This window comes from Trachurus trachurus (assembly GCF_905171665.1).
Source record: "Trachurus trachurus genome assembly, chromosome: 12".
In the NCBI taxonomy this organism is placed as follows: domain Eukaryota; kingdom Metazoa; phylum Chordata; class Actinopteri; order Carangiformes; family Carangidae; genus Trachurus; species Trachurus trachurus.
In genome coordinates, this window is record NC_139908.1 from 17,270,610 (window position 1) to 17,286,643 (window position 16,034).

At 41.1% G+C, this 16,034-nt stretch overlaps 2 protein-coding genes across 2 annotated transcripts; both read right to left on the bottom strand.

Moving 5' to 3' along the window:
* Nucleotides 1-612: 612 nt before the first annotated feature.
* Nucleotides 613-3,383, bottom strand: snrpd3l (small nuclear ribonucleoprotein D3 polypeptide, like). The gene is made up of 4 exons (XM_083982884.1): nt 3,265-3,383; nt 2,470-2,610; nt 1,726-1,918; nt 613-902 (listed from the first exon to the last, which is right to left on the bottom strand). Exons 2-4 carry the CDS (start codon nt 2,593-2,595, stop codon nt 838-840), a joined length of 384 nt encoding a protein of 127 aa, XP_083839010.1. The 5' UTR covers nt 2,596-2,610; nt 3,265-3,383; the 3' UTR covers nt 613-837.
* adora2ab (adenosine A2a receptor b) lies at nt 2,599-8,873 on the bottom strand (the record flags this gene model as incomplete). Its single annotated transcript, XM_083984038.1, has 5 exons — nt 2,599-2,610; nt 5,372-6,288; nt 6,902-7,005; nt 8,381-8,512; nt 8,674-8,873. 5 exons carry the CDS (start codon nt 8,871-8,873, stop codon nt 2,599-2,601), a joined length of 1,365 nt encoding a protein of 454 aa, XP_083840164.1.
* Between the last annotated feature and the right edge of the window lie 7,161 nt (nt 8,874-16,034).

The following is a 16,034-nucleotide window of genomic DNA, read 5'->3' on the forward strand; positions in this document are numbered from 1 at the left end:
ACTTGTCTCGGTTTTTTGTATTGCTTTTAATGGTACCAACGACTTGATGTGCACAGACTCACAATTACATTGTAAAATCAGTATTTTGAGTTCAATCCTGCTTTAATGTGTGTTATTCAATTAATTCATTTTAAAATAGTTATCATTTTACTTAAAAAGACAAATACAGCTTAATTCGAATATAATGTGGTACTGTACAGGAAGAGAAAACAGATTTTTATTTTCTGTTTTAAAAAGAATCCTGGTATTTATTCCTGCTATTAAAGTTAAACAATACGCCACTGAGAAAACTAACAGTGTGGTCCAGGAGACCAGCGGGCTCTCTGCCAGCCAACGGGAGGGGGAGAGAAGCAGAGCAAGATCAGGGGGTGAAAAACTAGTTGAAAACTGTGGGTATGATTCAAGGAACCACTTCCTGATATATTCTGGTGCCTTGTATTACATTTAATCCCCAATAGCTGAAAATGTCAAATACTTACTCCCTTCATGTTTAATGGGAGGGGAGCAATATTTAACTGTAATATTTCAGCTATCAAGATGCCCCCCCCTCCCTGCTGTACAGGCCTTTGCCACCTTGGTCTCAAAAAAAAAAAAAAAACCCAGGAAAACCATGCAAGAATATTATCTTTAGAACATTAAATCAAGCAGGACATAGGAAAAAAATCAAATTGAAATATGTTTATTTTCATAAAAAATGAAAATCAAAGCAATAACCTGAAAAACTCGGGGTTGCAAACATCCAAGATACTCAATCCAAAGACAGAAGTTTAAAAAAAAAAAAAAAGACCAAAAAAAAAAAGACTATACAAAGTAAAAATCTTCACACAGCTGCAGCAGTTATCGCCTCTTCTGGAAGATGTTACCTCTTCCCATTCCACCACGGCCTCTGCCTCTTGCTGCCACTGTTGACAAGCAAACAAGAAAAGAAATGATACAAATCAGTTTGGTTCAAATAATAGACAGGGTGTTTAGACAACTGCCACACATTTACAAAGTAAATGAAAATACAATAATACAAAACACACATTTCAATACAGTGCAACATCCATGTGTCCACCTTTGCAAATCTACAGGTTTTTGTCAAAGATGTTGACCAGTTGGATTTTGTAGCTTTGTGCCTCAAGGGACAAATTATTGAGTTTATCTCAATAGAGTTCAATACAATATTATAGCCCAAAAACTATGAAGTGGAATTGAATCAAAAGCTCTTGGACGCAGCCCCAAAGTTGGGACAGCGTAATGTTAAATGCAAGGTTACTGTAGTCCACTTAATCACAATAAATCAATGTCAGCATTATTGTATCTGCACTGGATAGACAAATTAGGATGTCATCGCCACCTTAATCCAGTGTTGTAGTTTATACCATGTTGTATATCTTAAGCAGGAACCTGTCTCCTCTGCAGGTGGGTAACTCAATGTTATGTCAAAATGCAGATACAATGAACACAGCTTCGGTTCCCCAGAAAAAGTCTAATGTGGACTTTTTATGGACAAAATGTTAATGGATTGACTGGAAAAATCAGCAATTCAGCATCATTTGCACACAGAATTTCTCTCCTGCTAATTTTTCATCTGATGCACAAAAACTACCAAAAAAGACTGAGTAAACTGTTAAATGTGTAAACTGCAGAAATGAAACTGCCACAGAAATTGATGAGGGTAACAAACACAGATAACCCTTTAAAAAAAGAGAGACACTTGTCTGAAGTGATCATCCCACTCACCTTGTGCTTTGAGAATAGCTGCTTTGCCCCTTCCTGCACCAGAGCCTTGGTTCTTGTTCTTCATACTCTTTAACATAGGGGCGTTCTTTAACATGTCAGGTAAGATCAGGAAGCGGATCTTGCTGCCACGGATGTAGACTTGCTCCAGCTGTGCCACTCGGCCGTCACGATAAGTCACTGTGATATTGGACATCTGTAATGATAGAAGATGATGTGATTCTAGCCACATGACAAGTTCAATCACGCAGTTGACAGAGTCTTTTTTTGTGTTATAATAAAGTTAAACATCAAGTCTTTAGTCTTTCTATACTAATTCTCCTCTGATTTAATTTCTACCCGGCCACGGTCTAGATTTAGGACTATGGTACATGAGAATCAAAGCTGACTGCTGCAGCAGCCAATAAGACATGCGTTTTCTACTAAGAAGGTCCAGAAACACTTTCTAATGTCTCTTTTAGTCATAAAATCTCATTTAATTATCTTATCCTCAAACGGGCTTATCTTGGAAATGGATCAGGTGAGGAAAGTAGCTGATGAAGACAGGGCTAATATTTCTAAGCAATGCATAAATAATTTTATTACAAAATTTAAGTGAAATGTATGTATATAAAGGTCCACCTCAAGTACATCTGGTCAAAACACAACAGTATTGGCCCCACGAATGTTACACGGGGGTAGCATGCACTTCTAAATCAGGCTGAGTGGGATTCCATAATTATTCATATTTTATCATTGAGGACAAACCTGGCAGTTCATGTTGTCCTCGGCCTCAATCAGCTTGCCCCTGTACACCTCCCCTGTGTTGGTCTCACAGGTCACGATGTGTCCCTCTGCTTCATGCAGGACCTTGATTGGTACGCCAATAGACATTTTTCAACAGTCTTCCTGAAACACAACACAAAAAACATTTAGGTCTTTAACAAAATTATAACAAGGTTTTTGTTCACCATATCTGAAACATTGGGAGCGGATATACATTTTAAACATCGACCATTGATGTGTCAAAAAGGCTTGTGTTATGTGCGCCCATTGATTGCATTAGCCCTCTTTTTCAGCTTTCAAGATGCTACCGTCTCCTTGCCGGACACTGAACACTGTTAAAAACTTAACAATGGACTGATTCACCATCCTGTAGGCAGCAGTGTAGTAGTAGTAGTAGTAGTAGTAGTAAACTGTAAGTTTAATAAAGTAGACCCAGCTTCATTGCAGATGAGCTAAACCGCTAGCTAAATTAGCCACACTAGCCGGCTAGGCTAATTTACAACAACGCGGCGATACTAAAGCGGAAAACCACTACACATAACGTTGAGATAATTACTGGTATAGTACACCAACCAAACCCTAACGCGATTTAAATCCTATTTTTCCCATTAACATCTTATTCTTTGCTGAAGTAGAAACTTTGAACCGGGCAAACAGAGGGAGCCATGTTTGCTAACTTAAACGTATGAATGAGCGCAAATGAACCACAAAGACAAACACCACTGCTGGATAAACTGAGCGATAATACTGTTTTAGTCAACAAGTTAAGACGTTTACCTCGACTCTGTCTTCACAAGAATCTTTCTTTGTTGTTGTATTTTCGACAGACTGTGCAACGTGCGCTCGTCGCTTTCGCGTCCCGTTTTTGAGCCTTTTTCCGCCTACCCACAATGCATCAAGGGTTCAATGAAGTGCTTCCTGTGGCGTTGTTTTGCCGTTGCATTGTGGGACTTGTATTTTTTTAAAGCTCCATTGGCCCCAGTCCATTCTTTTTACAGTCTAGAATATTATAAGTAATTCTATATATATTATAAGTAGTTCTATTAATATATGATTGGCCCATGTATAGAAAAAACAAGAGTCCTTGTCTGCCTCTCCTTTGATGATATCTGTAAAACGAATGATCAGGTTACAAGAGGAAGCTGCAAGATGGAAAATGTGCGGCTTAACACAAACTTCATAACATGCAAAATTAAGTCTGCAACCTTCAACGCTAATGCCATTCTTCCCACATTACATACATGGGGATTTATGACTTAAATGGCATATCATAAAGATGTCTGTTGGATTGTATTCCCCTAGTCTGGACTTGGGGCCATCATGGACGCTGTTGGAGACTGCAAGACTAATGATGGCGCTGCAGTGTATGCACAACATTTATTTATTTAGGCTAATCCTACTGTAAGTGTCTATAAATTACTTAAATTACTTCCACAACCACATAGTTTTACGAACCCCTCTCCTGCGTATCTCATTCAAATGCCCTTGTACATGGTTTCAAAGTCTGATAAACAATTGATATGTGTAGGATTTGTGAAATAAATATACTCGGCATGTTCTGGAAAAATACCCATGTATGTGCTTTCCTGGAGACATGTCTCTGGGATTGCTTTAAAGCACATAAACGTTGCTTAATGCAGGTCTTTCCCACGGTGGAAGGGCTTTTTAATGAGGAAAGAAAAAGCATAATGGCATAATAAAAGACATCATCAAATGAACCTTCATCTGATTTCCATTGCATTAGGCTCATTGACTGGCGTCAGCAGCCAGGCTCCTCTGTAAACACCTCTTGCAGAGTAGTCTGTAGTCTCGTGTATGTAATGTGTGTGTGTGTGTGTATGTGTGTGTGCGTGCGCGTGTGCACACACCTGACTCTGGAAGTACAGGTATATGGACTGATATTTGAATAGATCAAACAAGCTCTTTGTTTTGGTAACTGGCCTGTATACATCAGTGCCGTTGAGTCATATGTCTCATAGATGTTGGAGGAGCAACAGACACAGGTTGCCCAGCAGTTATCAAAGTAGCAACATCATGTGCTATGTAGCTATCCAGCAGTTTGAGAAATTACTTTTTAACAGGTTTATACACAAGAGATAGTGGATGACTTACACTTGCAAACGTCATTGTTTTCCCCCCAAGTTGTCACAGTGGGCCGTTTTATGGGTCACTCAGACCATTAGTCACAGCTCTTAGACATGTTTCGGTCTGTATGCGCCTCATCTAAAGCAGTACGAAGGTGTGCAGTGAAGCTGTTCAGTAACAGCTGAGCATTGACTGAATGCCATTCAGTTTGGCTGGAAAAAGTGACCATAGTTGATTAAAGAGTGATGTACTACATATTTTAGATGTATTTAATTCTCCATCAGGTAAAAACAACAACAGATGGCCATTACAAAAGGTGACACGAGGCACGTTATCAAATAAATGCAGTTAAAGAGTTTAAAGATTTACAGCCTTTTGAAATATACAGAAGAGTTGAGAGAAAGTGTTATATTTTGTAAACTAAGATGCGCATTATCTTAGAGACATACAACAAAAAAGTTTAAATTCATTTGAAAGAATTTAAGCATCAAGACATGTTTGTTTACGTATAGATCCGATCTATCCCAGAGATTGTTGAGAAGAATAAAATAGCGAAGCGGAGCAAACTATTGCCTAGTGATCAGTTCATGTGACTTCAGAAAAACTGATTAACTGCTGCTGTAGATTTGTTGAGGATTCATTAGTCCTTCTTCATTGTTTTCATATGTGCTGACTATTACATGTTATATGGCAACAGAAATATAATTTAAATACTTAAATATTAATATCATGAGACTTGTGTGAGCTCTGGACTGCAGACACACTCACTCTCTTTCAAAGAGAGAGCGTGAACATTTACAAAAGCGATGCAGCTCCTACTGTCTTTCAGCTCGGAAACCTCTGTCGTTCTCTCCATATATGAGACAGAGTCGCTTCCATCCTGCGCAGAAAATCCCATGATGCACGGCTGCTGCTGTGTTGCCAAATGGGTGCCACCCTGTATTTGGTGTCCGTTGGGTATGAGGCTGCTTGGTGCAGAGTCTAACTTTGTTGTCCAGTTGCAAGAGGCCTCATGAGCAGCGTTGGGTGGAGTTCGGTTCGGACTGTGGTCCAGGATGTAACTATTTACCACTGTCTCACATGACGAGCGCTCTCTAGGGGAAGACGAAGAGGTCCGCCTGATGCTGCTGCTCCCAACACCTCTGCCAACACCACTTCCAAGCCCAAACCCGCAAACATCCCTCTGGCCCAGGATGTGCTGGTACAGAATCCTCCGGAAGGTCAGCCTGAACTCCCGGATGCGGTAAGCGTAGATGAAGGGATTCACAACAGAGTTAGCGTGGGAGAGGATGATGGCGATGTTCATCACCCAAATATGAGGGCGGTTACAGTCCTCACACAGGTGGTTGAAACAGTTGATGATGTGCAGCGGGAGCCAGCACAGAGCAAACAAACCTACGATGATGGCCAGCGACTTGGCGGCGTGCACCTCCCTCTGCAGGGTTGAACGAGACGAGCTGGAAGGAGAGGTTACCACTCCAGGAGCAGGCGTGTGCGCGACCTTGAGGCTCATCAGTCGGAGCTGGTGCCGCGCGGCCATGAAGATGTGAGCATAGATGACCAGCATGACCATGAGAGGCACCAGCACAAAGCCGAAGAAATTGAAATAGACCATGTAGTCCAGGGTAACCACTCCTTCAAACAGGCACTCGGTCATGCCTTCAGGACATCTGCTGCTGCTGCTGCTGCTGTTGGCCGCACCTGTGGTGTTCCATCCTGTGCAACAGAGGCAGAGATCTTTTTTAATTATATCATATACGGCAGGTTAATGTGCAGGGGTTGGGTTTCAGACTCTCTATCTAACAGTTGGCCTCAGTTTTCCTCTCTGAAATCATCTAAGCGGTAAGAACCACTTCACTGAATTGAGGCCGATGTGAAAATGCATGCATTTCCTCTAATTGTCAATATTGACATGAATCAGAGCACTTTTCTCTATAATTACAACACCAATCCATTTCCGTTTTTTTCCCCAAGTGCATATTTCCCCCTCATGCTATACGACTCTCCATTTTGAAAATGGTTGTTCTCGTAAAAGGATGTTGAGGTTTAAAAAGGGTCTCTTAGGAGATGTGATTATTTTTGATCAATGCTTCACTATGATGAATTTCCCTTTGTGGTTGAGTAAAGTTTTCTATCTATTTATCTATTGGTTACTCATCCATTTATTTAATTTCCCATTTCCTGGCTTTATAAAGCCGAGGTTGAAACAAATGGAAGGTATCAAAGAGATCTTCTCAGAAACCTAAGGACGATGTAAAAGGGGCAGCAGGTATGTTTTTCTACAGTTTAGGGTTCACGTTTGCTGACGTTTGCCCACATTTTCTCCTACCTGTATTCCAGCCCAGCATCGGAGTGAGGCCGATGCCTACTGAGAGGATCCAGCACAAAGCGATGATGCCCTTCGCCCTGTGCCCTGTCACCAGGCTGCTGTACCTGGAAGGTTGAGCAGAACAAAATGATCCATGAGGGCCAGCTGCTTTATCTGATCGCATTGTGATTATATCTGTCAGAGGCAAAGTCAATGTTTGGTGATGTAAATGAGGAGAAAATGGTTGTGCATTCAAGCTTGACTGCATTAATTTAATAAAGCAGAGAGAGGTTTGAGTTGTTGGGTTACTGGCTTTTGAATAGTGAAAACTGTGAGGCCTCATAGTGACAAAAAAATGTTAGATGGTGGAGAAGTGGACACATCTTGTGAAATGGTTAGCATGACTACAAATATTTGTGTGAATGTACATGAATCTACATTTCCTTCCTTTATTTTAATTTACCAGCAGACCTCCCACTCACTCTGAACAAGGTTGGGCCATTAGAAAGCTTCCGAGCAACTCAGTGAAACACATTATTTTCCTGTTTTTATGGCTTGTACCTCAACTGAGACTTTCACATACGTGTGTATTGAGTATGAGGTTAGGTTAAATAAACCTAACCTCATTCAATATTAATGAATTAATACACTTCTCTCTGATTTCTAACCCCTAAGACTTTTTATTTTTTATATTTTTAATTTTGAAGGTATTTCAAGACTACAAAACTCCACCTCTGTAGGATAATAACAGTTTTCTCTGACATCAGCTCAACTACACTGACTTAAAATTGTCCCCTTGTGTTGTAGCCAATATGCCACATGACTGATAACTTTCACGGGCAGCCAGTAGGCTATATAAAGCTCCCTAAAATTCAGATGAATTATTAGCACTTCGGTCTTCGGTGCCAGGGTTGTGGCCCCAGTGTGAGCTCACAAACAGACGCAGAAGCCGTTATGCAACTGCTTATGCAAATGTGTCACCTGCTGTGGCTTACTCTGTGAAATATCCCCTCATGACAGGAGGAAGGAATGCAGCTGTGACTACACAAGAGAGGGCTTGCTTACACCTCGCATACATACAAGTGTGAGGCAACAGTGTGTCAAAATACCTATTGCAGAAAGAATGAATAAGGAACTTTGCTGCAAGCTGCAAAATGAGCAAGCCATTTGAAAGAAATGGCATTTGAGTGGTGTTGATGGAAGCAGATGGTAATGATCAAAGCCTTCAGCAGGTTTCATCTGTCCAGCAGCACACAAAGAGTAACCTAATAAAGCCTGCGGAGACATACATCTCTGTCAACCCACAGCCGGCCACATTAGCCCTAATTGAATAAATCCCTCTGTAATTCATTGTGTTTTGCTGCACGACGCCTCTCACCCCTAATGGTTTATCTATGATGTGTGAAAAGTGGACTGTGTAAAAAAGGTAACTGTTTCTATTCAACAGTAAGAGAAAAATTATCTGAATAAGACATAATTTCCATCTAGTGAAGGACTCACCTGAGCGGTTTCTTGATGGCGATGTAGCGGTCCACGGCGATTGCCAGCAGGCTGAATATGGAGCTCTGGGTGAGCACAAGGACGAAGCAGGCGATGAACAGGCAGCCGTGGAAGTCGGCACAAAAACCGGTGCTGGTGTCAGTTTGAGAGAAGATTCAGAAAAAGACACCGTTAATATTTGTTAAATCACTACCCCAAGAGTCTTAGTGCGATTGAAGAATACACTCAACTCCAGGATGACACTGATTTTGAGCGGTATATATATAAAAAAAAAAGACATTTTGGGATGATACCTAATAGTGATGGCGAAGGGAATGGCCAGCAGCCCCACAGCAATATCAGCCACTGCCAGTGACACCACGAAGAAGTTGGTGATGCTCTGCAGGTTGGAGTTGAGGTAAACAGCCCAGCAGACCAAGACGTTCCCAGCCACAGCCAGGCAGGCGATCACCAGCTCCAGGCCAATGTAGACCAGCTGGTCATTCTTCAGCATGGTTATTTTTTCCTCTTCTTTGCTTTTTTTGCACTCTCATCCCACAAACCCAGCAGCTCAACGTGTTTTCAGACAAAATACCTGCTTACCAAAACTGCATGGTACGAATTAAGGGCGGAGTGGTTGTAGGGGGCGGGGTGGGGGGTGGGGGGGTTGTGACTGAGGCAGGAAGTTACCACCACAAACATCACACTTGACTTCGCTTCATTGTTCTCCCGTGCCAGTTTGCCACTCCTCCTCTTCGTGTCCTCTTTGTTCAGCTCTGTAAACTTTGTCACAGATGGCAGCAGAAGATCGAGGAGGGAGCGCCCGGGAGTTTTGCCCAATGGCTACCAAATTAAGAGGAGTGGTCTAGAGAGAGAGAGAGAGAGAGAGAGAGAGAGAGAAGGGTGGGTGGGGGTGGGGGGGAGAGTACAATCTCAGTGGTATACAAACAGATTGCAGGTTACCGCACACAGGTCAGAAAAGCCATCTATCTCTGTAGGACAAGAGAGGGGGGGGGGGGGGGGCAGTTTTTTTTCCACACAGGGCCAAAGCAGACAGTCTGACAATGCACCTTTTATTTCAGGAAAAGTTTCCCGAAACCCTTCCACATACTAATCATTCCCGCCACTGACAAGCTTTCCTCGAAAGAATCACTGATAATGACCCAAAGTAAGCCATCTATGAGTTCGACAGCCATTGTACAATTGCAGTGAACACTTTGTTGAACTACCTCTTCAGTCGTTTTCTCAGGGTATTTTGTTAAGTGCTTCAACATTGTAAGGAGATTAGGGTATATTATTACAAAGAGTAGCTACAACCTTCACAAAGAAGGCTCTTGAATGAAATGTAGGTCAAGTTACTCAGTTCAGCAGGGGACAACAGTTCAAGGATGACAGACAGATTGGTGTCCAGATCACACCGGTTAATAATAACTGGCTGCATTGATGCTGTAGTTAGAAATAACTGCAATTATCTTTAAACTACAGCACAGACGTTAGCTTAGCCTTGTTTTATTACTACAATTTGAACAGACTGATTTAGCCTTGTTCATAGTGACCCACACTTATTTGCTTATTAGCAGATGAACGTGTTGATGCCGCCACTCTAACATCTGTGTGTTAACTCTGGAGCCGAGAGTGGCTTAGCGTATCTTATTTTAGCTAAGCATTGTTTTACATATAGGCAAACTGAAGGTCTGTCCAAAATGTTCACTCATGTTTTTTTTAACCAATCCAAACCCAAACAGTGAGCTGTGCTTGTCGCTAAATGCTAAAATGCTAAAATGCTTACCTCTTTTGTTTACCCAAATTTTTAGCTATTCCTTTAAGGGATTCAGATCAAAAAATGTTTTTCATATAAAACTGACTTTTTGTCATTATCATTACTAAGTTTTTTTTTGGTTTTTTTACTGTTAAATGTTGGTATTTTGGCTTCAGAATTGCAGCTTATATCAGCCTGTTACATCTAATTGAGCTCCCATATGCACATTTCATCCAGTGAATGAAGAGACTAAACCCACAGAGCAGATATGTGCTGAAGGTGAAGTGTATTGACCTCAGTAAGAAAAAAAAAAGACGTGTAGCCTACCGGTAAATAGTTCCTGTCAGTGAGACTGGACAAGATAAGATTCAACAAGATTGAATGTAAGTCAAACAAATCAACTATGGGGAAATTTGGTCAATGCAGGAACAAAGCTTGGAGTCTGTCTGGTCTGACCTATTTTTGGTGCCATACATATAACGTAACTCAGAGAGGAGGAATTTCCAATCCTCATTCAGTCACACTCCTCCCCATCAATGTCCATGTTTTTGCGCAACATCTCTCTGACATGTTAAGGTGGATTAATGTAGTAATGATCAAATTCTTAATATAAAATTACATTGTAGAACCAACAGTTTCACTCTTCAAATCTATTGTCCAAGGTCTGGCGTTTATGAAGCCCTCACCTTTTCCTTGCAGCTCCATCTCTGAACACCAGCTAACATATCAATATAAAACTACATTGATTTGAACTCATATTAGCATGAATGTTAATATTAGTTCAAATCAATGAAGTTTCATATTATTAAAGTTTCCATGATAGCCTAATATATTTGGTAAAATGTGTTTAAATCAAGTTCTATTGAGTAACAGTACCAAGCTGGAAAATATTAGGGATGGAAACTCACATTTGCCTTGACTGTTCTGCTAAAATGTACATTATTTTCATTTTAAATTGATTTAAAGGTACAAAGGTAATTTCTTTTGAATCCCCTCTTAACACCCTTGACTGTGGCTGCCTACTTTATCAAAATAGCCTACCCAAGCCAAAATATGCTGACTCCACCCGCGCTGCACTTTAGTGTCCTTACATGGAAATGTAGGACACACTAACGATAACTGTGTTGAAAACATACAGCAAACAGGAAAAATAATATTTCCCCCTTTTACAAGTTGCCATTCATTTTAGAACCGTGTGGCCTTACCACAGTGGTGATTGGCAGCACATCGGACCAAAGTCCTGCTTTTCATCTATTGTTCTGCTGCTGAAACCTTCTCACAGCCCAAAGGAATTTAAAAACCAGGGTTTATCCAGCAGGTTTGGAAAGCTACAGCAACAGAAAACAGTTTCTTGTCCAGCCTTTGAGTTTCTTAAGATGCTGCAGAAGTTTCAGAACCTGGAAAAAAGCTCTTCAAAGCTCAAATTTAAAAGACAAAATTGGACTCACTGTGCTGAAGTTTACAGAGTAGCCTAAAACATAAGCTGTCACATGGTGAAACTATTTTTTGAACTCTTGCACTTGGCTACTTTGGAAACAAAACAGAAAGAAAAAACACTGCTGCCCAATATTATGAAAAAAAAGTTCCCTTGGGTGTTGGAGGAAGTGATAAGCAAATGCATATCCTGCTGGTGAGGATCTGTCACTGACCTGTCAATCAATGCACCAGCTCAGCTCCATCAAAGTCGAAGGGAAACGAAAGGAAGGAGGCTAGTGTATGACTATTAAGACTATGACTATTATGTTTCACTCTTGATGGCAGGAGCAGGTTAGAAGACAAACAGAGACAGAAACATTATCTGAACAAAGCAATAATCAGTCCATAATGAACACTCACCACAGGGCTTGTTGTGTGTTTGAGGTAAAAGCTGTCTAGTAATGGGAAAAAGGCGGATCCCCAGTGAGTGTCTTTTATTTACCAGCCCACACACTTACAGAAATATCACTCCTGTTATTTACCTTTTTATTCCCCCCCCCAACCAGATATCTGGTATCTTACAGTTTGAGCGGCTTTTGGTTAATGTCATAGATGATGAAAAAAAAACATCTGTTGCAACTCAAACTCATGTATAAGACAAAGGTCCTAAGATTAACTAACATATTCATAAAACATAAGAGACAGCATGTCTTTTCTTACCTTGAATGAAAAGAATTCTTTGTTTCCTCCCAATCAGCGCGTTCAGAGGATGAAGTGTGTTGGGCTGCCTGCGCCCATTAGAAAATAAAAGACAAACGCAACAGGTTTCTGCGGTTTAAAGACCTGAGTGTGGAGAGACGAAGTGAATCAGTAAGAAAAACATGTTAAATTGTCTCTGACGGCGCCGGTTCTCGTTTGAAGAAGTTTGAAGGTGCGCACCAGCACCAGCACCAGCACCAGCGCGCTGCAACAGGAAAACGCGCGGACACCGACACGCCGCCTCAGTGTTTGTGTGTGTGTGCATACGTGCATGTGGTCGGAGTGTGATGAGAGACGGGGGCGGGTTGTGGGTGGGGGGGCTTCTCGTAAACAGTGACGTATAGAAGGATGGAATAAACGATGGCAGCACGTGGGGGGGTTGGTGGCAGAAAGAAACCATACGACAATACAAATGAAATAAAGCTTGATTAGTAAATAAATCAGATCGACACACTCAGAGTCTCACATCATGCATCATAAAAAGTCACAGTCTGTATTCACTTCCGCCATGTCCTTATGGGTTGCTTGTTCAACCTGTGTACCTATGGGGTTGCAAGTAAATGCATGTTTATTTCTGTTGTGGAAATGTGTCATAGTGTTGCAGTTTCTGAGCCACCTCATTGTGGTTCATAAGGTGGGACATCAGCTTGGCCTATTTCAGTTTGAATCCTGTATCAAAGTGAAAGTGAGACAAATAAATCTGATCAAGGTCACAGATACTGTAAGCCTATCTCTCAAATATTAACATGTTTATTTATCTTTTGCATTTTTCTTTCCCCTTTTTTGCCTTTCTCATATGCTTCGGAAACACTGAGGTCACTGCAGTGCTCAAGTCTGTCACACTGGTTTACACAATTTTGACAAGTGCACACATGATTAACAAGACTATAGAGAAGTATTACTAACACTCATGCTTCTTATGAAGAACCAGCAAGTTTACCCTGTGACGAGAGTGAAGCTGTGGAGGACGTCAGCACGACATTATCAGTCAAACTCATGATTCATCCAATTTAGATAACATTGTCTAATTATGTTTTCGGAAATCCAGAAAATGTTTCACCTGTGTTGACCTTTCTGCTTTCTTTCTTCCCTTTTAGGAGGGAAAAACCAACACCATCTCTTCTGTTATTCACATCTCTTTTACATGGTGACTGCCCCGGCCCGAACTCACACATGGCAATGTGACACACCACCATGGATCTACATGGATGGACACCACACAACAAAAACGCGGCAAACCCTTTCATTGGCACAAGACAGTGACCTCCAATAACAACACGTGAAAACACACAATCAAACACCTGTCCCTGGGTGTTTTCTAACATGGAGGGTACTGTAACAAAAAAATATGAAGCAAAAAGGTTGAAGTTGAGGACCTGCCTTTAAATCAGAGGAAGCTGTTGGCCTTAAGTCAAGAAACAGCATAGATAACATCTGCATGAATAATGTAAATCAACAATGTCAGAATAGTATTGTAGGCATCCAGGCAAAAACACGTAATAGGAACAGCTCTGTTGACCGTCACCTAGTGCTCTATCACGTATCACCATCAGGAGTGGAGCTGGATTATTTACATGTTCTGTTCACAAACGTGGCTGCCTGTTTATTCGTCTGGTGAAATGTAAATCAATCTGAAATCACTCCTTGCCAAGTTCGACCACGGCATACTCAAGCCTCCGTGGCCTCCCACATGGCCTTGAGAGAGGTCCTAGACCAGTCAGTCTGGAAGACAAGGTGCTAGCTACTCAGTGGCGTGCACAACGCGCGTTAAAGTGCCCTCTTGGAAGCCAAAACACGTGCTAAGGTGCCCTCATGGGGGCCAAAACCTGTACTAAAGTGCCCTCTAGGAGCCAAAACACGTGCAAAGTGCCCTCATGGGGGCCAAAACGTATGCTAAAGTGCCCTCTAGGAGCCAAAACGTGTGCTAAAGTGATCTCTAGGAGCCAAAATGTGTGCTAAAGTGATCTCTAGGAGCCAAAATGTGTGCTAAAGTGATCTCTAGGAGCCAAAACGTGTGCTAAAGTGATCTCTAGGAGCCAAAATGTGTGCTAAAGTGAACCTCATGGCAGCCAAAAACGTGTGCTTTATAAAGTGTCCTCTTGGAAGCCAAAACGCGTGCTAAAGTGCACTCTTCAGTGGCGAGGACGCACTATATGTGCCTTTTTTTTTCCTTTTTGCCCCTGCCCTTCAAAAAGTTTGTGCACGCCACTGGTGCTACTGACTTTTCTAGTACTGCTGGGGCTCTTGATCAAACTGGTGCTGGAGAAATAAAGTGAGTTAAAATCAAAAGGTTTGGATGAACCCCTTTGTAAAGGCCCTAAAAAAACTGAAAACACCTCACAGAAGGAAGTGGAGTAGTGTGGTTATTCCAACATCTATCAAATACACAACATCCTCTTTGGTGTTAAGACAAGAACAGCATCAACAGTGCGTATCTGTTGGAAAGAAGGTGATCCTGACTCAGCAGTTAAAATAACCTCAACCACACATTGCTGTAAAAACATTGTTAGTGAGTCAAGATCAACAGTTAGTGACGAGCTCAACCTGCAACACCTATAATTAACCAGTAGGAGTCACTGTTCTTTGTTTTTGTTCCTGCTGCCATGGGAGAGGTTTTGTTGTTTTTTTGGTAAAGGTGAATAGAAGTAATTTGATTGTTTTTGAAAAGAAAATCAAACAGTCAGTCTATGTAGATACAGGAGATTTTATTTAACATTTTTGTGTACAAACATGGGCTGCAAATGCCTTCCAAACATGGTTTCCCTCAGAATACAGTATTCCTTTTTACAGTTCTACAAGCAGAACATTGAATATTGAACAGGAACAAGAGTCAAAAAATTTGCAGAAGGTGGAAAGAGGTGGTTGGTCAACAAGTTTCTTCCTCAGCTTCATGTTGTGTGTTGAATAGAACAAAACTAACTTCCATTTAATGTCAGAAAAGTGGAGGCAGAGGGGCAAACTATTAACTGTAGTATGGAAATGTATTGATAATTATCAGGACATGTCACAATAAATCCAAGAGATTAGTCATTTTTCACATAGAGCAATATGTTCCATACTTTCAGGCTATTGCACAGAGAAATTAAACCTTTTCTGATGTATTTACTTTTACAATTTGACAGAGGGGGATGGAGGGAACTGTATTATGGAGGGTACATGCAGTTACACTGACAATCAACAGACCAAAACAATGCAGATTTTTAGAGTAATATAAGACTCTTTTACTCCTCTACCACATACTGACAGTTTGGCTTTTCAAAGAGACTAGAGGTGTACCGGCTTGATCAATCCTGGACGATCATACGTCAGTGGACGCCACAATAAATTAAACGGAAACCAAATTATGTACTCTCTAGTATGATACATAATATACAACTCTATGGAAAAAGTAGGAGAAGTCAGAGTTATGTCAACTCACTGAATCTACCCTTTAAAATAGACAAGAACCTGTGCCTGCTATTCAGTTATCTAGACCAGATAGCTAAACAATCACAGTGGCCAGTCTGTTGTAAAACACAAAGAACTACATTAGACGAGGAGTTTGAGGGTTTTGAAACATGTTTTTGTGGTTGTGATTCCGACACAAGCAGCTGTGACGTTAACATGACGTTCGATTAACAGACCAACATAGGTTTCAGTTCTCCCAAAATAAAAGCACCCCATATAAAGACCATTTTTCTAACATTAGTTTTCCGATGACATTATATCATAAATAAATAGATCCAGTAGACCTTCTCATAC